Source organism: Bombina bombina, chromosome 5, assembly GCF_027579735.1.
Source record: "Bombina bombina isolate aBomBom1 chromosome 5, aBomBom1.pri, whole genome shotgun sequence".
Lineage (NCBI taxonomy): Eukaryota > Metazoa > Chordata > Amphibia > Anura > Bombinatoridae > Bombina > Bombina bombina.
Window position 1 is genome coordinate 283,783,408 of NC_069503.1, and position 21,217 is coordinate 283,804,624.

Sequence of the window (21,217 nt, forward strand, 5' to 3'; positions counted from 1 at the left end):
CTTTGTGGCAAACTCACCAGTCCTCGGTTCAGGGAGCCTCCTTTTTTTGACCAGTGTGCATGGTAATCTCTGCAGATGCCAGTCTGTTAGGCTGAGGTGCAGACTAGGGGTCGTGCAGGAAGTTTGTCCTCCACAGGAGGCGAGATTACCAATAAATATTCTGGAACACCGTGCAATCTTCAAGTCTCTCAAGATTTGGCCCAACCTCAGACACAATTTTTTTTTAATTTTAAGTTTTTTATGACAATTCCAATGATCCTCCGATCAGTGTTTGTGTTATATAAAACTCTTGAAGTTTTGCTTGTACATTAGTATATTTTTCATTGCAAAACTCTTAAAGTCTGAAATTAACCATCACTTTAATTCTGTCTCAGAGAGGTTTTTATGACAAGGTTATTGATACCCTTAGGATGGCTTAGATAAAAGCTTATCAGTCAGTTCACTGAAGGATCAGAGTTCTGCTCTTTCTGTTACATAAGAAAACTGCTAAAATTCTTAATTTCCAGTCCATTGTTCAGGCTTTGATCAGAATTAAACCACTCAAGTTTCTCCTCCTTAGAATCTTATCCTATTAAGGACCACAACGTTGCTCGTCATTAAGGGATTGTCTGTTTATAATAGCGCAGGTGTTGCCGTGAGCTGCAACACCGTGCTATTTCACCCTCCCTCACTCCTGCTGGCTTCCTAAAATAGTGCTGGTCATTAAGGGGTTAAACTCCTCCTTTTGAGCCGATGCATGGTTTAGACCTTCAACTTTTACACCTTTTCTTCTAGCTATTTCTTCTGCTAGAAGGGTCTCTGAGCATTTAGTTTTCTCATGCAAAAACCTTCTTTTCTGATTTTTCATCAGGATAAGGCTGTTCACACTAGCTATTCTTTTCTTTCTAAGATGGTATCTGCAGATCAATTAGGGAATTATGGTTCCTTCTTTTTTTCCAGCTGCTAAGAATTCTAAGGAGTGTCTTCTCCACAACTTGGATGTTGTTAACAATTTCAGAGTTTCTTCTTTTTGCTAATTTTTCGGGGCCATGCAAAGGCCCGAAAGCTACGGCTGTTACTTTAGCAGCTTGGCTTAAAGGTTTATTTGGTTGTGGGGAAAACTCCCCCCCCCCCCCCCCCCCCGAGTGCATTACTGCTCATTCCACTAGAGCAGTGGCTACTTCTTGGACCTTTTGTAATGAGACTTCAAGTGATCAGATTTGTAAGGCAGCTACTAGGTCTTCTTTGCACACTTTTATACATTTTACCACTTTGATGTGTATGCTTCTTTTGAGGCTGTCATTGGCAGGAAAGTTATGCTGGCTGTAGTACCTTAATAGTAATTTCCTGCCTTCACTGTTTGACCCCCCCCCCCCCTATTCAGGGTGGTCTCATAGACTTCAAAGCTTGGGTATTTATTTCTCACACGTGATAACTTATGGACTCTCACTATCTGATGAAAAGAAACACAATTTATGCTGATGGTGAGAGTCCATAAGCTTTGCCCCATTTTTTTTTGTGGCATTACGTGTTTTGAACTTCTTTGACCCGCTTTATCTTTCCTGCTTTTTCTTTTTTTTTAATCATCTACTTGGCTATATGTATGTCTGAGGCTCATAGAAGTGGGAGGGATTTAAAGCTCTGGTGTGTTGGGGTGACTTTTGTCTCCTCCTGGTGGTCAGGATGAGAATATTCCCACACATGATGACTCGTGGACTCTCACCAGCATTAAAGAAATGAATTTATCAGGTAAGCATAAACTTTGTTTTTAAGACTAGTGATCCTGCAGCTTTGTGTTTAAGCTCCACAAAGGGGTTAAACACATAGTTAAAGTACCAATCTGGACCAGCGGAGCGCTGCTGGTTGAGAGTGAAAACTGATGCTGAACCAATTAGCAGCATGTAATTTTTCAACTCTAACCGCCCTTAAAGGCGCAGTATACACCAATTTTCATTTAACTGCATGTAATGGACACTACTATAAAGAATAATATGCACAGATACTAATATAAACATCCAGTGTAAAACCTTTTAAAAACTTACTTAGAGGCTCCCAATTTAACACTATTAATGAGATAAGCCTGGGACACCCACTGAAAGGGGTTGATAGCAGAACCACCCCCTTACCCTACATATGAAAAGACCCATTATACAAACAGAAGCAATCTGAAGTCTGTAGACATCAATATACATCTAAAACTTTGGGGCTTGGTTAGAAGCCTTAAAATCAGCACAATGTTATTTAAAAATAAGCTAAACTATACATTTTTACAAAAACACTCCCAAATGGGCTATATAATGGATCATCTGCGAAAATTTATGCAAAGAAAAATCTAGTGTATAATGTCCCTTTAAGTGATAGGCAGTCCCCACAAAAACTGAAAAAAATGTACCAGACAGAGCTAGGTGGGCACAACTGCTTTATTCCAAAAATCATTATGTTTATGCTATTTATGTGTTTAAAGCTAAAAGTGTATTATCATAGAAAATATTATTTATAAATAAAAATTTAACCCTTTAAGGATACAGCTTTCAGTTTGCTCAATTGTTTTATGACGGAAAAATTCCATCGTATGTCCTTAAGAGGTTAAAGAAATATTGTTTTATTTTTGTTTTGTTTTCATTTGGATGACTATAGGTTTCACAGCCAACCAATAAGGCATTAACAATCAACATAAACATGGTGCTTTATCTCTTATACCAAGGTTACAAATAATCTGTGTTTGGAAAATATAGGCCTACTTATTGGTTCTGAATGTTACTAATATTTACATATCAAAGCACAACGTCTATCTAAATAATATATCTATTGAATAGCTCATCAAAATCTTCATGTTTTTAATAATTTTCCTCTTCCCTTCTCAGTGATTCCCAAAGCAGTTACACTATAGCCAAGTCACCATTTTACACTGTGCTGTCAGGCTTATATTTTCTTCTTGTTGGGATCACATCAAAATCGCTTTAATCAATTTGTAGCATCTGTCAGCAATGTGGGAATTTCTGATGGGATGCACATATCCCACAGCTACAGATGTTGCTGAAAGGAAACCCAGCGTGCCTAACCTTTTCATATGGTTTTGTTATTCATTTTCAATCATTCACTATAATAAAATAATAAGTATACAGTTTTACCAACAATAATGAAGCTGAAACATATTTATACACTACTGATGTTGCTTTCATAAAATCATTATTTGCATCCTATATAATACAGTGGTGTGTTTATAGGACATGACCTCAGTGTGCTATCTATAAGAAAAAGAATGAATTTACTGTATATGATGTCAAGTAAAAGCTTATGTATACAATAAAAGACAGCAATAATCCATACAATTGTGAAAGAAAGAGGCTTGTAAACAAACAAAAACACAATGGACTTAATTTAGTGTGACATCCTTCTTTCATCTTCATCATATCTGCTAAAAACAAAATATGTTTCCTCATGTTTTGCAGTCCTATTTTATGCTGAGCCAAAACTCAACATTATCTGTTGTCACTTGGTGATGTATTCTTCAGGTTCCTAAAATCCTGATATTACCATAGTTACCTATATCTTTCTTTATAAGCTTGTGCATTTCAAATGTGGTTTATTAGCTCACTTTTTTTTATTTTATTTTTTTACTTCAGCTGAACATAAAAATGATTATTGAACATCTAGAGGAGCCTAATGTAACTAATGTGTTCTCTGTGGAATTGTTAATTATTACTTGTGAAGAAAGTAATGGCATATTCATTGTAATGTCATTTTAGTTTTTGTTTTCTTCGTTGCCTTTTACTAGCCAAGCACACCAGTGAGTGTATACTGACCAATAGTCATAACCGCAGAATCCACAAACATAGTATTCTTGCTCCGAGGACAGAAAATAACTAATTGCATAAAAATGAGCAAGCAGTAGCTCAAATTTGGCTCCCAGACAGAATAAAACAATTGTTCTTGTTTTTGTTTTGCAGTAAACTTTGAAGCGTTGATCATTGCAATGGGTGTAGTAGCTGGAGTGATCATATTAAGCATCACCGTGTGTTGCTGCTATTGTTGTTACTGCAGGAAGAGTTCAAGTTCAAGATTGTAAGTATTTTTAGTTTTAAACCAATTTATAAATATTTATTTAAATAAATTGGATCCTCCTCTTGTACCCAAATCTTTTAATGCAGAATTCCTTAGAGGACTAGACAACAAGCCTTATAAAGTGGGGGATTGGGGTGATTCACTACCCATTATTCATCTTACAGATAATGGTATAATATAATCTAGAACAGATTCCAAGGGGAGTCTTTTCATCATTGCTCAAATATTTACAGGTCCGTTACTTAATACAGTCATCTTTACACCGATCAGACTTTTAAAGATCACCTACTGAATTTAAAAAATGGTGCCTCATGGAGGCCCAATGAAAGGGGCACTGTCTCTGTCTACACATTTGTTGAGTAAACTCCACAGGGACATACTGCCAGATTATATTGCGCACATAAATGGGAACTATGTTAGATGATAAAACTTGGAATAAAATATTCATTAGAACCCACAAGTCCTCCACAGATATTTGAACTTTTGACTCACTGGGATTAAACCCCTGCTCATTTAAAACACATTTACTAAAATACTCAAGGCAAAAGGTAGAGATTGTATATACCTTTCACCACTCTGGATGGAAGTAGGAACTTTTGTACAACCTTCCCACTCAATTAGATTTTTATTCCATGTGTTTTTATTAGAATCCGTACAAAGCCACATACGAGAGAACCATTTAAGAATACTTTTAGATGTAAGATCCTCTCATCTTTTAAAAGGACATAAAACTCAAAGTCTTTCTTTCATAGTTCTGATAGAGCTTACCATTTTAAGCAACTTTCTAGTTTACTTCTTTTATCTAATTTACATTGTTGTCCTGGTATTTTTTGTTGACGAGAATATCTAGGTAGACTAAGGAGCTGCAGTGCCCTACTGGGAGCAAGCTGCTTTATTGGTGGATACAAATAAATACTTCTTGTCCTTGGCTCATCTGATGTGGTCAGTGTGTTCCCAGCTGTGTATTGCTGATCCTCCAACAAAGGATAACAAGAAAATAAAGCAAATTAGATAATAGAAGGGTACTGGAAAGTTGTTTTAAATTGTATATGTTATCATTTAAGGGACAGTGTACTATAAAATAAGTTTCCAACAACTTATTATACCAGCTGCAGAGTATAAAATGTATGACAATTTGATTCTTTAACTTTTGTTTTTGTATATGAAATCACTACAACCCATTAAAAATAGTTGCACTTTCAGTGGAATCAGATCTTTCTGTGCACACACACATGCTTCTTAATATTATGTCTGTCTGTAATACTTAGGGCCGGATTATCTAAAGCTCTCTGCTCAGGTGAAATGATCTAAAATGATCCTCCAGCACTGCAAGATCCCTAGTGAAATTTTTAAAACACAGATTTTGCTATACCTTTCTAAAGGGGCATTTCCTGCTTTTCTGTATATGAAGGAGAGTCAGCTCTGCTGCATTACACTTTGTGCTTTGTATTTTATATTACTTTACACTTCAGATTAAGTTTTATTACATTTAAACATTTCACTTTCTATTTTGTAAACAGCAGTGTATTGAGAATTGTATTGAGCAATTCTGATTATGCTTTCACAGTTTCTGTGTAACTTCAACAAATTAGGATCATAAACTACACTTCTCGGTTTCTTAGTTTTATTTTAAATATAAGAAATATAGACAGCTTCAGTTTCCCAGAGAGCTTCATTACTTTCTATGGGCCCGATAAGCAAAGATTCTCTAGTTTGGCAAGAAATTATAGTGCAGGGGCTGAACTCACCAAATTCTATTAGAAAAAGGGCGGGACCTGGAAGTCCCAGAAAGATGAGAGATGCTTTTTTTCCCAAGGCTTGTGAGAGAGCTACAGACATACCCTGCAAACTCCCCTGTTCAGCACAAGTGAACTCCACTGTCCCACTTTCTGAAGCTGTGTTTTTTATTTTACAATAAAGAAAATACAAAGTGCAATGTAAGTTGTAAAAGATGCACAGAAATATGCAAAGTATTATCCTAATTTGTTAAAGTAACACAGAAACTTTCAAAACATAATCAGAATTAGTAAAATCACTGCTTAATCTAAATCTATTCAAATGTAAAATAGAAAGTGCAAAAGCTTAAAGGGACAGTCTAGCATAAATTAAACTTTCATTATTCAGATAGGACTTTTAATTTTAATCAATTTTCCAATTTACTTTTATCATCAAATTTGCTATTTTCTCTTGGTATTCTTAGTTTAAACTAAATATAGGTAGGCTCATATGCTAATTTCTAAGCCTTTGAGGGCTGCCTCTTATCACATGCTTTTTAAATCTCTTTTTAACACAAAGAGCCAGAAAGTTCATGTGGGCCATATAGATAACACTGTGTTCAGGCACAGAAAGTTATTTATTGAGCATTTAAAAGTTAAAATACAGAACATAACGATCATAATTAGCCATCTGCTGGTCATCTGGCCTTTACAAGTAATTGGTTGAAATGGAACATGGTTATGGCAAGAGTTCAGTGTCTTTCTGTGGTACCAACGAATAGCTACTTCTGATTATAAAGCTTAAGTCCTCATTTTACATCGGGTTCCATTTTCCATGTCCTAGTTTTTGTTTGGGTAGTTATACTGCCCCAGTAGCACTGTGGTTATCTTAAAGGCCATCAAGCATATTAGTAAAGGACAAATGAATGGTTGATAAAGTTTGTGGAGAACAAAGGGAGGGACTCCCCAGTTCTATATAAATGACCAATCACATCATTAAAAACACTCTTAAACTTGAAACATCAAATAAGAACTTTCAACATTAACAAGTCGTTCCAAATAAGCTACTTCCGCCTGTTCATAAACCTATAATTGCCACCACATCACGGTCATCTTTAAGCACCCCTAGTTGTGAGCCTCCACCGCTCCCCTCCACTGCCCCCAGAATCCCATTTCTATGGGTCAGGGTCTGTCAATACTGTTCCCACATCTACCTGTCCTAGCATCCAATAGTACCATATTTTCTGAAAGGAATCTGAAGTGTTCTGTACCTGAGAAGCTGACTTGTACATGCAGTATGTCTGTTTAATTTTGGCCAATATTTCTGCCCAGGTGGGCACACCCGTCTTCCAGTATCTCGCTATGCTTGTTCTGGTAATAGTGCAAAGTATCCTAATGAAAGCATTAATATGTTTATTAAGAGCGGGTACGTTTTCATGCAAGAGGGCCTGCGAGCTTTCTAGGTGTATGTTCTCGTCCAACAAGTTGCTTAAAAGTCTAGATAGATTTTTCCATATATCTCTGACCCCCTGGCATTCCCACCACATGTGACGTTAGGTTCCCACCTCCCCACAGCCCCTATAGCAGAGTCTAGTTCCATTTCTAACAGAGTGTGCTGTTTGGATGGGTGTTAGGTACCACCTAAAAGCGGTCTTAATAATATTTTCCCTGAGGTCCGCACTTAATACATTTTTGCCCGAGTCATAGAACAATTTTTCCCAAACTTCCTGATCCTTCTCCACCCCCAAATCAGTCTCCCATCTGAGTGTTAGCGTTGACTTGGAATTAATCCTGGTTTTTTGTAAGTCAATATATATGAGTGAGATTGCGTGTTTGGGTCTATTAGGAGTGCAGCTAAGTCTTTCTAAGTTTGTAGTGGGTTGTGTAGTTCTATTGGCAATGTAAGCGCGGGTCGCGGAAGCTATTTGTAGATACAAAAACCACTGTAGTGGCAATGGGTCTATTTTTAGGCTCAGCTGTGCATAGGAGATAGGAGCTCCATTATTAACAAAGTCTGCCATCCTATAGAGTCCCTTATTTTCCCATTTACTTATGGTGGGTCTAAGGTCTGGGTTTATCAGATATTTCAGGGTTTTTTTCAACGAGTTTACAGGAAAGATGCCTGCAGTCCCAATTGCTGAGTTCCAATCCCGTATCGACAATCTAGTAATTGGGGCAATATGTGTGGCTTCCACCCCTCCCAACCCCGAATCCCATATGATATCTTCATGGGAGCTGAGCTCCCCCAACTCAGATTCCAGGGACGGCCAAAGGATGTTTGCATCCCTCCTACCGCATATAGAGATCTGGGCTAGTCTAGATGCCCTATAGTAATCTTGCAGATTGGGCAACCCCACCCCTCCCAGTTGTCTATGTCTTGCCAGAACCCTAGCCTGGATCCTAGCTTGTTTCTTATCCCTGAGGTAAGAGTGTAGAGCTGACTGGATAGAATCAAGGTCCTGTGAGTTAATCTTTATTGGCAAGACTCTGAATAAGTATAGTAGTCTCGGTAATATGTTAATTTTAATAGAAGTCAGTCTTCCATACCAAGAGAATCTATATGTCTGCCATTTTTTAAGGTCTGACCAGATTTTCTTGAATAATGGGGAGTAGTTATGCTTGTAGAGATTAGATGAGTGGGGGGTCAAATTTATTCCGAGGTATTTGATGCTATTTCTGGTCCATTTAAATGCGAAGTTAGTTTCAATAAGTTTAATGGTATTTTTTGGGAGGTTAAGGGGGAAGTGCCTCGCACTTATCCAAGTTAATTTATACCCCGAGACCAAAGAAAATTCCTGAATAGTTTTGTACAGATTTGGGAGCGACATTAGTAGCTTGGTTACTGTCAATAGGATGTCATCTGCAAACAGAGTTATCTTGTGATTAAATTTCCCTATCTGAACTCCCGATATGTCTGGATTGTTTCGGATTGAGGCTGCCAATGGCTCTATGCATAGCGCAAAGAGGAGTGGCGATAAGGGACAGCCCTGTCTGGTCCCGTTAAGAATCTTAATGGGTGTGGAATGATGTCCTATGGCCCTTATGCGTGCAGTGGGGGTGGAATACATATTCTTAAGTGCTACTAGAAAGGAACCATGAATCCCTCTCCTCTCAAGCATCGTCCACATGTACTGCCAGTCTACTCTGTCGAATGCCTTCTCCGCGTCCAATGACAGGAGCAGAGAAGGCACTCCCCCGTCAGTCAAATGGTCCGTCAACACCGTCATTCTTCTCACGTTGTCGGGGGCTTCCCTACCCATAATAAAACCTACTTGGTCCGGGTGAATTATTGTCGGGATTATACGTTTGTTGGCCATCACCTTTGTTACAATTTTAATGTCCTGGTTGATAAGGGAGATCGGTCTATAATTGGAGCAAAATTTCGGATTCTTCCCTGGTTTAGGTAAAACAACTATTCTAGCTTGGAGTAGCTCCGTTGGGATTTCGTGGCCCTCCATGATATGATTTGCAAAACTAACTAGGTGAGGAATCAAAACCGATTTAAACAATTTATAGTACTCGCCCGTGAATCCGTCTGGTCCCGGTGCTTTCCCTGGTTTAAGTTCCTTAAGAACTGCCAGAATCTCTGCTTGAGAAATCTTAGCAATTAATGATTCCCGGTCCCCCTCCGAAATTGTGTCTAATTGTGTGGAGTCTAAAAAGTCCTTCTGTAGTTGTTGTGTATTGTTGTCGTAGGTTACTTTTTTACCGTCATACAAATTCCCATAATACTCTGCAAACGTGTCCACAATCTCTTGTGGATGTGAAGTGAGGAGGCCCAACCTATTATGCAGAAGCTCTATCGAAGAGGCCTGTTGTGCATCTCTAATTTTTTTTGCCAAATATTTATCTCGTTTGTTTGCATACAAAAAGTAGTTAGTTTTTAGCCTATGTGCCGCCCTGATAGAGTGCTCGTTCAAATAGGTTGCTAGGGCCTGTCTTTTTAGTTGTAGTGAGTGGAGAGTAGTTGCCGACAAAGTTAGTTTGTGGGAACGTTCTAATTCCTCTATCTCAGTATATAACTGTGACAAGTGTGCCTGAGTTTTCTTAGTATGTATAGTTTTTTCCTTGATAAGTCTACCCCGGATTACTGACTTATGTGCTGCCCAGACTGTTATGGGGTTGGAAGTTGAGTCTAAGTTTATATTCCAATATTCTCCTAATGCCCTAGTCAGGTTGTCCTTAGTTTGTGTTTTTTTTAGACAAGCAGGATCAAAGCTCCAGGTTCGCGCCCTATTTACATCCCTCAATTCCCCCAATTGCACCTGGGTTATAGAGTGGTCCGACCAGACGCATGTATGAATACTGGTGGTTTGAAGGACCGGTTGTAGTATCTGGCTGATGAAAATATAATCTAATTTGGAATAAGACTTGTGAGCTGCGGAGTAGTATGTTGTGTCTGTAGTTATGCCAATCTGGGTTTTCCATGTATCTACTAGGGAGTGTGGGTTCAGAGAGTCAAGGACATCCTTGGCCATAGACCTCAGTCTCTTATGTTTCTTGGAGGATTCGACAGGAGTCCTATAGACTAATTGTTGGAGGTCCAGGTTAAAGTCTCCCGCCAGAATAATTCGCATTTTGGACCAATTAGTTAGTAAGTGTGATATCTGTCTAAAAAAGGTATTCTGTTGTTCATTTGGGGCATAAACGTTGCATAGGACAACATCTACCCCCTGAAGCTGACCTTGTACAAGAATGTATCGTCCCTCAGTATCTGCTATTGTTTTCCCATGTATAATGTTAATATTGAAACGCCTCGTTTCTTTGAAGTCGAGGTAGCATGGTAGGGTTGTGTAAATTCCCGTGACCAGTATTTGGGGATAGAGGAAGACACGAAGTGTGTCTCCTGAAGAAATATAATGTTTGCATGTAAATTTCTATATTGGGTTAGTGCTGTGCGTCATTTAAGGTCCGAATGGAGGCCCCTCACATTATGCGATAATAATTTAACCCTGGGCAGTGTCATTGTGTCTTGTATGGAGGGTAAACGTCTTTGTAAAGTGACAACATGGCCAACAACACCCCCCGTCCCAGCAGTAACCATTGGAGGAGAGCGGTGGGAGCCTTACCTGACTCGTGATCCGAAGAGTGGCTGTAGCAGGAGTCATCTGAGTCCCCTAGAAGAGGATAAGTATATCTTAACAAATTTGCCTGACTCAAAGGTGGACCTGGAATAAGACATATATAGCATCTAGGTAACGACATAAACAACTTGAACATAAACTTAAACACATAAACATTGTTAACCATTAGACCTTAATTCAATAAGTTCCCAGGGGAACTCACCAGTATTGAGTAAAGTAGAAAAAGGGAGAGAAAAAGGGAGTTAGGAATATGAAGTAAGATAAAGGAGACGAAAGAAAGGAAAAAAAAATAAAAAATAAAGGGAAAATGTAAGAAATAGAAGAGGAGAAGGTAAACCAATAAAATAAAGACTTTAAGGTAGGTAGATTAGATAAAAGAGATAAGAAATTAAGGGGAGCGTGCAGCAAGGAGTGACAGTTGTAAGCCAAAATTCGGCTTTAGATTACAGACATAATGGTCCCACAGGTGAACACATGAATGTCGCGGATCAGTTCTTTCCCAAGAGTTCATAAGAGCAAGGGGGATCAGGGAGAAAAAAAAAGAGTGGGGACATGGGATTCAGTAACCACATACAACCTCCCTGCGGCTCTATCCCCTGTGCAGGGAAACTGCATATCTGACTGCAGAGCCGAGATAACTCGATTTTCACTAGAAGTGTTAACCAGCACTTTTTTGTAGTGTGAGTGTTAATCCCGCCTCACTTCCAGCGGCAGGGAACAAGATCATGTCTTGGGCCTCTTTCCCCCTTTAGTGATCTTTGTCCATTTGTTCTTGGATGACAGGTTTCTAGTTTCTAAAACCTCTGATGTTGTTGTGGGTGACATGGTGGGTGAGAAATCTGGTGGATCCAAACCTAGAGATTGGCATGCTGTGGGAACCTCCTTGATAGATCTTATGGTTGTTGTTTTCCCATCCTTCAACACTATCAGGGCAAAGGGAAAGCCCCAACGGTATGGTACCTGATGCTTACGCAAGAGCGTCGTCAATGGTCTTAATAAGCTTCGGCGTTGTAGGGTACGTACACAAAGGTCCTGATAAAACTGTATCACGTTTCCATGGAATTTAAAAGTGAGATTTTGGCGGGCTGCCTGCAAAATTTTTTCTTTCTCAGGGAAACGTAGAAGCTTCACTATGATATCTCTAGGTGGTAAATCGTCTCTAGGTCTGGCTCTAAGGGCTCTGTGAGCTCTTTCTATCTGGTAGGAGTCCTCTGTGTTATCACCAGTTATTGCTCTAAATAGCTGGAGGAGATAGGAGTTTAGATCTTTATTTGTGGCTGCCTCTGGGACTCCCTTAAGGCACAGGTTACATCTCCTAGACCTGTTCTCCAAGTCCTCCATTTTATCCTGAAGGTCCAGGATTTCTTGTTTTTGCAGGGATACAGACTGAGAGAGTGTGGAAATTTCATCCGATATCTCATCCTGATTATTTTACAGAGTGTCCACCCTACTCCCTATCTCCGTAATGTCATTTTTAATTTCTTTAAGACTAGTTGTCATAGAAGTGTGGAGGTTATCAATTTTGTTCCAGAGCTTTTCAAAATTAGTGTCAATGTCCCTTTTAGAAACCAGCAATTGTAGGTCAGCTTTTGTAGCAGGGATTTGATCTGCTTGGGTTAGTACAGTATGGTCTATATCTGTATCTTCTTCATCTCCAGACTCCATGTTGTCAGGGAGTTTGTTGGTCTTTGAAAGTTTAAAAAAGGAGTCCATAGGGGCTGACTTAGCAATCTTTTCTGGTTTGTTAGTCTTCCTGGTGGACATGGTGTTGTTTAAAATTATATTACTCTGAATCTCCAGATGCAATGTCACAAAAGAAAAAAAGAGAAACAGAGAAAAACAGCTTTTGTTTATGTCTCACCTAGGTTTAATGATGCAGCCTTTACTTACTGGTCTAATCTCCTCATATAACCCCAGTGATTATGCAAACGGTAAACTGGGAGAGACCATCCAGAGCCCTAAGTGTGTTTCATTCATCCAATGTCACCCTGCTTATTAAAGGAGTATAATGTTGGTGACCCACTCTCTGACAAAATTTTATCTGTTTGAGGGCCCTTGCGTGTTATACTGATGTGGTGAAGTAAGCATATTCCCCTGCACTACAGATATGGTGTTTACCGTGCCTCATTTGTGGATCTCAAGGGCCATCATTATCTCTGTTTGCCTCCCTAGTGCCATGTACTCACTGCCGTTAGTGAAGGAGAGGTTCAATGTGACCACCGGAGCTTTATTGCAGCTTGTGTCTGGGCCTTATCTTACCCACGTGGTAATGGCGGCTCTTTGTCTCTGCCGCAAGTTCTTATTCTTTGCCGCGCTGCAAGCAGTGACCCCCGATCTTGCCTCTTCTCCCTTCCGATCAGGTGTTTGTGCGGATCGATGCGAGTGCGGGGGATCCCCCTCAGCTAAATTGCCGTCGGGCTCCTTGTCAGGTATGGCGCTATGCTGGGCCTGGTTCAGGCGCACCTGATCTCCCTCCAGCTGCTCACTTCATGTAGGGCCAAAGCATAGGGAAAGTGGATCGCTGGTGTCAGGAGTTCTTCTCTGTCAAGTATCACTCCTTGACCGCATTATAGGCACACCATATGTCTTTTCTCAGCTCCCTGCTGCACGGAGCTCTCCCCTCACACCTCCATCTTGGATCACAGCTAGGCACCGCCTCCTCCACAGAAAGTTATTTAAAGGGACAGTCAAGTCCAAAAAAAACTTTCATTTTTCAAATAGGGCATGTAATTTTAAACAACTTTCCAATTTACTTTTATCAACAATTTTGCTTTGTTCTCTTGGTATTCTAGTTGAAAGCAAACCTAGGAAGGCTCATATGATAATTTCTAAGCCCTTGAAGGCCGCCTCTATTTTATTTACTTTTCACAGCAGGGGAGAGCAAGCTCATGTAGGCCATATAGATAGCATTGTGATCACGCCCGTGGCTAGTGGCAGACACTGCACTAATTGGCTAAAATGCAAGTCAATAGATAATAACTAAAAGTCATGTGATTAGGGGCGGTCAGAAGATGCTTAGATGCAAGTTAGTCACATAAGTAAAAAGTGTATTTATATAACAGTGTTGGTTTTGCAAAACTGGGGAATGGGTAATAAAGGGATTATCTATCTTTTTAAACAACAAAAATTCTGGTGTTGACTGTCCCTTTAAGATTTAGCACAACACAATGCTAAATTTAAGACCATAGATAATAAACAGTCACAGTCATGTGATCAGGGGCTTGAAAGAAGGTTCTTAGATACAAGGTAATCACAGTGGTAAAAAGTATATTAATATATCTGTGTTGGTTATGCAAAACTGGGGAATGGCTAATAAAGGGATTATCTATCTTTTAAAACAATAACAATTCTATGGTAGACTGTCCCTTTAAATGTAACAATACTGAAAGGATCCAATCTGAGAGTAAAGAAGTGATAAAATACAATGCACAAAGTGAAAGTGTAATAAAACAGTGTTATATTGCCCTGGGCTTGTCTCTCCTTCAGTGTCAGAAATGAGAGAGATCTCGCAGTGCTGGGGAGTTCTACTCTTTTTTTGTTTTCTCCTACATTGGTGTATCCGGTCCACGGCTTCATCCTTACTTGTGGGATATTCTCAATCCCTACAGGAAGTGGCAAAGAGAGCACACAGCAAAGCTGTCCATATAGCTCCCCTCAGGCTCTGTCCCCCCAGTCATTCTCTTTGCCGCTCTAACTAGTAGCATCTCCCCGGGGGTGGTAAAGAGTATGTGGTGTTAGTTGTAGTTTTTTATTTCTTCTATCAAGAGTTTGTTATTTTAAAATAGTGCCGGCTTGTACTATTTACTCTGCAGCAGAAAGTGAAGAAGATTTCTGCTAAGAGGACTATGATATTAGCACCAGTAACTAAAATCCATTGCTGTTCCCACAGAGGACTGTTGAAACCAGATAACATCAGTTGGGGGGAACAGTTTGCAGGCTTAACTGCTTCAGGTATGATCAGTCATTTTTCTAACAAGACCCAGTAATGCTAGAAGACTGTCAGAAATTCCCTCTGGAATAGGTAAGCCATTGTTATTAGATTCAGCAATAAAAGGATGGCTTATTTTAAGGGCTTTTGCTGGTTGACACTATTGTGGGCTAATCGATTGCTTTTTAGCAAGTTTTCAACTTAAATAGGTGTTTTTTTATCAACTTAAAACACTTTTGGGGATTAATTTGCGCCTGGCACTTAGTAGGACACCTAATCTAGTCAGAAAGGCCCCTCCACTCTGGTATGCAGAGGAAGGAAGCCTCATTTTCGCGCCTCAATTGTGCACTTGTTTTGAATAGCCAGTTCATGCAGCTTCACGTGGGGAGTCCAAAGGCATCAGGAAGGGCTCCAGGGAGGCTTATATTCTTACCAAAATAACCCTAAGGAAGGTAAAAGCCACAGGGCAAGCTGTGGCAGAGTACTGTAGTGTGTTAACCGGTTAACTGCTGTTATTAGCTCCGGTTTGGGCATTAAGGGGTTAATTGGTCTGAAAATTTGTGTGCAAACCTTTCAAAGCATTATGACACTGTGGTGAAAATTTCATAAAAATCGGATGTGTTTTTGATGGTTTTTTGATGTTTCAGTAATAAAGTGTGCACTTTTATTACTTAAAGAGACAGTAACGTTTTTGTCAAAAATACATTTTATTGCATTGAAGTTACTTTTAAGTCTGTTAAACATGTCTGAACCTTCAGATAGCCTATGTTCTCTATGTTCAAAGGCCAAGGTGGTTCCCCCATTAAATTTATGTGTGAAATGTGCTATAGCGTCCAAACAGCTTAAGGACCGTACAATTACACTTAAAGATATAGCCCAAGATGATTCTTTAGCTGAAGGGTGTGAAGATAGCTCGCTATCCTCCCCTTCTGTGTCAACAACAGCTATGCCCGCGCAAGCGATGCCCAGTACATCTAACGCACCAATTGCGATTACTATGCAACAGCGGCAGTAATGGATAATTCTCTCTCAGCATTTTTATCCAAACTGCCAGCTTTTCCTAGGAAGCGTGATTGCTCAGTTTTAAACTCAGAAAATGAGCAAGCTGACGCAGAGGATAATTTATCTGTAGTGCCCTCACATCAATCTGACTTGGCGGTGAGGGAGGGCCTGTCTGAGGGAGAAATTTCTGACACAGGGAAAGTTTCTCAGCAGGCAGAGCCTGATGCCATAGCATTTAAATTTAAGCTAGAACACCTCCGCGCCCTACTTAAGGAGGTCCTAGCTACACTTGATGATTGTGATCCTTTGGTGATCCCTGAAAAATTGTGTAAAATGGACAAATTCTTAGAGGTCCCAGTACACACCGATGCATTTCCGATACCTAAGAGGGTGGCGGATATCGTGACTAAGGAGTGGGAGAAGCCAGGTGTACCCTTTGTTCCCCCTCCTATATTTAAGAAAATGTTCCCAATTGTTGACCCTAGAAGGGACGCATGGCAGACGGTCCCTAAGGTAGAGGGGGCAGTTTCAACGCTAGCTAAGCGCACGACTATACCAATAGAAGACAGTTGCGCTTTCAAAGATCCTATGGATAAAAAATTAGAAGGTTTACTTAAGAAAATTTTTGTTCAACAGGGTTTTCTTCTTCAACCAATTTCTTGCATTATTCCTGTAACCACTGCAGCGGCTTTTTGGTTTGAGGAACTAGAAAACTCGCTCCAAAAGGAGACTTCTTATGATGAAGTCATGGACAGAATTCACGCCCTGAAGTTGGCTAATTCTTTCATTACAGACGCCGCTTTCCAGTTAGCTAAATTAGCGGCGAAAAATTCTGGTTTTGCAATTGTGGCGCGCAGAGCGCTTTGGTTAAAGTCTTGGTCGGCGGATGTGTCGTCCAAAACAAAATTACTTAATATTCCTTTCAAGGGTAAGACCCTATTTGGGCCAGAGTTGAAGGAAATTATTTCAGATATCACTGGGGGAAAGGGCCATGCCCTTCCACAGGATAGACCTTTCAAGGCTAAAAATAAGTCTAATTTTCGTTCCTTTCGCAATTTCAGGAACAGACCGACTTCCACCTCTACAGCCACTAGGCAAGAGGGTAACTCATCCCAGCCCAAACCAGCATGGAAGCCATTGCAAGGCTGGAACAAGGGCAAACAGGCCAAGAAGCCTGCTGCTGCTACCAAGACAGCATGAAGGGGTAGCCCCCGATCCGGGACCGGATCTAGTAGGGGGCAGACTTTCTCTCTTTGCTCAGGCTTGGGCAAGAGATGTTCCGGACCCCTGGGCACTAGAAATTGTTTCTCAGGGGTATCTTCTAGAGTTCAAGGACCTTCCTCCAAGGGGAAGGTTCCACATGTCTCGCTTATCTTTAGACCAGATAAAGAGACAGGCATTCTTACGTTGCGTAGAAGACCTATTAAAGATGGGAGTGATACACCCAGTTCCAACAGCGGAACAAGGACTGGGTTTTTACTCAAACCTGTTTGTAGTTCCCAAAAAAGAAGGAACTTTCAGGCCAATTCTGGACTTAAAAATTCTAAACAAATTCCTCAGAGTTCCATCATTCAAAATGGAAACCATTCGGACAATTTTACCAACGATCCAGGAGGGTCAATACATGACTACCGTGGACTTAAAGGATGCGTACCTGCATATTCCTATCCACAAAGATCACCATCAGTTCCTGAGGTTCGCCTTTCTGGACAAACATTACCAGTTCGTGGCTCTTCCGTTCGGTTTAGCCACTGCTCCCAGAATTTTCACAAAGGTGCTAGGGTCCCTTATAGCGGTGCTAAGGCCGAGGGGCATTGCAGTAGCACCTTACCTAGACGACATTCTAATACAAGCGTCGTCCCTTCCCAAAGCAAGGGCTCATACAGACATTGTTTTTTCGCCTTTCTCAGATCTCACGGGTGGAAGGTGAACATAGAAAAAAGTTCCCTGTCCCCGTCCACAAAGGTTCCCTTTCTGGGAACAATAATAGACTCCGTAGAAATGAAGATCTTTCTGACAGAGGTCAGGAAGTTAAAGCTTCTGAACGCTTGTCGAGTTCTTCAATCCATTTCTCAGCCCTCCATAGCTCAGTGCATGGAGGTAATAGGACTAATGGTTGTGGCAATGGACGTGGTTCCTTTTGCTCGAATTCATTTAAGACCATTGCAACTGTGCATGCTCAAACAGTGGAATGGGGATTATGCAGACTTGTCTCCCCAGATTCAAATGGACCAGAAAACCAGAGACTCACTCCTCTGGTGGCTGTCTCTAGATCACCTGTCTCAGGGAATGAGTTTCCGCAGACCGGAGTGGATCATCGTCATGACCGACGCCAGTCTCTTGGGCGGGGGCGCGGTCTGGGAGTCCCTGAAGGCTCAGGGTCTATGGTCTCGGGAAGAATCTCTTCTCCCGATAAACATATTGGAATTGAGAGCGATATTCAATGCGCTCCAGGCATGGCCTCAACTAGCGGAGGCCAGATTCATCAGATTTCAGTCGGACAACATGACGACTGTAGCGTACATCAATCATCAGGGGGGAACGAAGAGTTCCCTGGCGATGAGAGAGGTATCCAAGATCATCAAATGGGCAGAGGATCGCTCCTGCCATCTATCAGCAATTCACATCCCAGGAGTGGACAACTGGGAAGCGGATTATCTGAGTCGTCAGACTTTCCATCCGGGGGAGTGGGAACTTCACCCGGAGGTTTTTGCCCAGTTAACTCAACTATGGGGCATTCCGGATCTGGATCTGATGGCGTCACGTCAGAACTCAAAAGTTCCATGTTACGGGTCCAGGTCCAGGGATCCCAAGGCGACACTGGTAGATGCTGATAGCTCCTGCGTGGCCACGCAGGACCTGGTATGCAGACCTGGTGAATATGTCATCGGTTCCACCATGGAAGCTACCTTTGAGGCAGGACCTTCTAATTCAAGGTCCATTCGTACATCCAAACCTAGTCTCTCTGCAACTGACTGCTTGGAGATTGAACGCTTGATTCTAGCTAAGCGTGGGTTTTTGGATTCAGTTATAGATACCCTGATTCAGGCTAGAAAGCCTGTCACTAGGAAAATTTACCATAAGATATGGCAGAAATATCTTTGTTGGTGCGAATCCAAGGGTTACTCATGGAGTAAGATTAGGATTCCAAGGATTTTAGCTTTTCTCCAAGAAGGATTGGAGAAAGGTTTGTCAGCTAGTTCCTTAAAAGGACAGATATCAGCTCTGTCTGTTTTGTTACACAAACGTCTGGCAGCAGTGCCAGATGTTCAGGAGTTTGTGCAGGCTTTAGTCAGAATCAAGCCTGTCTACAGACCTGTGGCTCCTCCATGGAGTCTAAATCTAGTTCTTTCAGTTCTTCAGGGGGTTCCGTTTGAACCTCTACATTCCATATTAAGTTACTATCTTGGAAAGTTTTGTTTTTGGTTGCTATCTCTTCCGCTAGAAGAGTTTCTGAATTGTCTGCTTTGCAGTGTAATTCACCCTATCTGGTGTTTCATACAGATAAGGTCGTTTTACGTACCAAACCTGGTTTTCTTCCAAAAGTGGTTTCCAATAAGAATATTAACCAGGAAATAGTTGTTCCTTCTCTGTGTCCTAACCCAGCTTCTAACAAGGAACGTCTGTTACACAATCTCGATGTGGGTCGTGCTTTGAAGTTTTACCTAAAAGCAACTAAAGATTTCAGACAAACTTCGTCCTTGTTTGTCTATTCTGGTAAGAGGAGAGGTCAAAAGGCGACTGCGACCTCTCTGTCTTTCTGGCTGAAAAGCATCATCCGGTTGGCTTATGAGACTGCTGGAAGGCAGCCTCCTGAACGAATTACAGCTCACTCTACTAGAGCTGTGGCTTCCACTTGGGCTTTCAAGAATGAGGCTTCTGTTGAACAGATCTGTAAGGCAGCGACTTGGTCTTCACTGCATACATTTGCCAAATTTTACAAATTCGATACTTTTGCTTCTTCGGAGGCTATTTTTGGGAGAAAGGTTTTGCAAGCAGTGGTGCCTTCCGTTTAGGTTACCTGACTTGTTCCCTCCCTTCATCCGTGTCCTAAAGCTTTGGTATTGGTTCCCACAAGTAAGGATGAAGCCGTGGACCGGATACACCAATGTAGGAGAAAACAGAATTTATGTTTACCTGATAAATTTCTTTCTCCTACGGTGTATCCGGTCCACGGCCCACCCTGGCATTTTAGTCAGGTTTTAATTTATTTTTATAAACTACAGTCACCACTGCACCCTATGGTTCTCCTTTTTCTCCTAACCGTCGGTCGAATGACTGGGGGGGCGGAGCCTGACGGGAGCTATATGGACAGCTTTGCTGTGTGCTCTCTTTGCCACTTCCTGTAGGGATTGAGAATATCCCACAAGTAAGGATGAAGCCGTGGACCGGATACACCGTAGGAGAAAGAAATTTATCAGGTAAACATAAATTCTGTTTTTGTTTTGAGCATTCAGTGACATCAGTCCCGGTGAAGTCTGCACTACAATTTCTCTGCAAACAGGAGAATATTTTATCATCAGGCCCTTAGAGAGAACAATTGAAAATTTAACATTTTATTTCTTATCTTTATTAACCCATACTGGGAGTGCAATTTCTTCTGCTGGCTATGTAAAGATAGCCGTTTTTATAGCTACATTTTTAGTATAGGTAGGGATACCACAGGCAAAATCATCTATTTCAAATGCTGAGATAATGGAAAAGGAGCGATTTGTAAACAATTTAACACACTCCAGCAAGTAAAATGGATTATTTGGAATACATTAAAGGGGAACAAAATTCCCTTTAATTTAGGATTGCTCACTTATCAATACTAATATAGATCATGGATGAACCCTCCTTCCATAATAAAGCTGCTTCTTATTTATCTTCCCTTTCTAGACCACTTACACTGCCCTCTTTGTAAATAAATAAGATACCCATCTGAATTATGAACATAACATTCTGACAAAAAAATAGGGTATTTATTGTGCAGGATGGGAGGGGGCAGAGGGGTGTGTTAGATATATTAATATGTTCTACATAGATCGATTTCAACTTTATTTGTCACAATCGTTTCCATTCCTTCTTTTTTATACCACGACCTGTACATTCATTTTATTGTTTGCACTTTATAGATTAGTAGCATTTAACCAGTTATGTTGTATATTCAAACTTGACTGAAACTCAATATTTTAAATCGTTTTTGGACATTTTACTTGTCCGCAAATAATTGGCTAACATGCATTTCTGATTTGAAAGCATCATCTATTAATTAAGCAGCATTGACCCGTGGGGGTTTGAGTATTTAAAGATTATATTTATATTTAAAATTGGAACTAAACAATGGTATTTATCCATTACGCGTCTGAAACATAATTCTGACACCTCTGGCTTTGCAGGGGTTAAAAACATAGTTCTGTGAAGGCAATAGGCCAAAAATAAAATGCTCTAAAAGACAGAGT

At 40.6% G+C, this 21,217-nt stretch overlaps 1 protein-coding gene across 1 annotated transcript in view; it reads left to right on the plus strand.

Annotated features, from left to right (window-relative positions):
- The window catches only part of LOC128660264 (pituitary tumor-transforming gene 1 protein-interacting protein), a 336,493-nt gene that overhangs the window by 140,190 nt on the left and 175,086 nt on the right, over positions 1–21,217 (plus strand). The window contains exon 4 of the mRNA XM_053714024.1: positions 3,930–4,044. Within this exon, the coding sequence (XP_053569999.1) occupies positions 3,930–4,044 (115 nt within the window). The remainder of the gene's footprint in view (positions 1–3,929; positions 4,045–21,217) is intronic.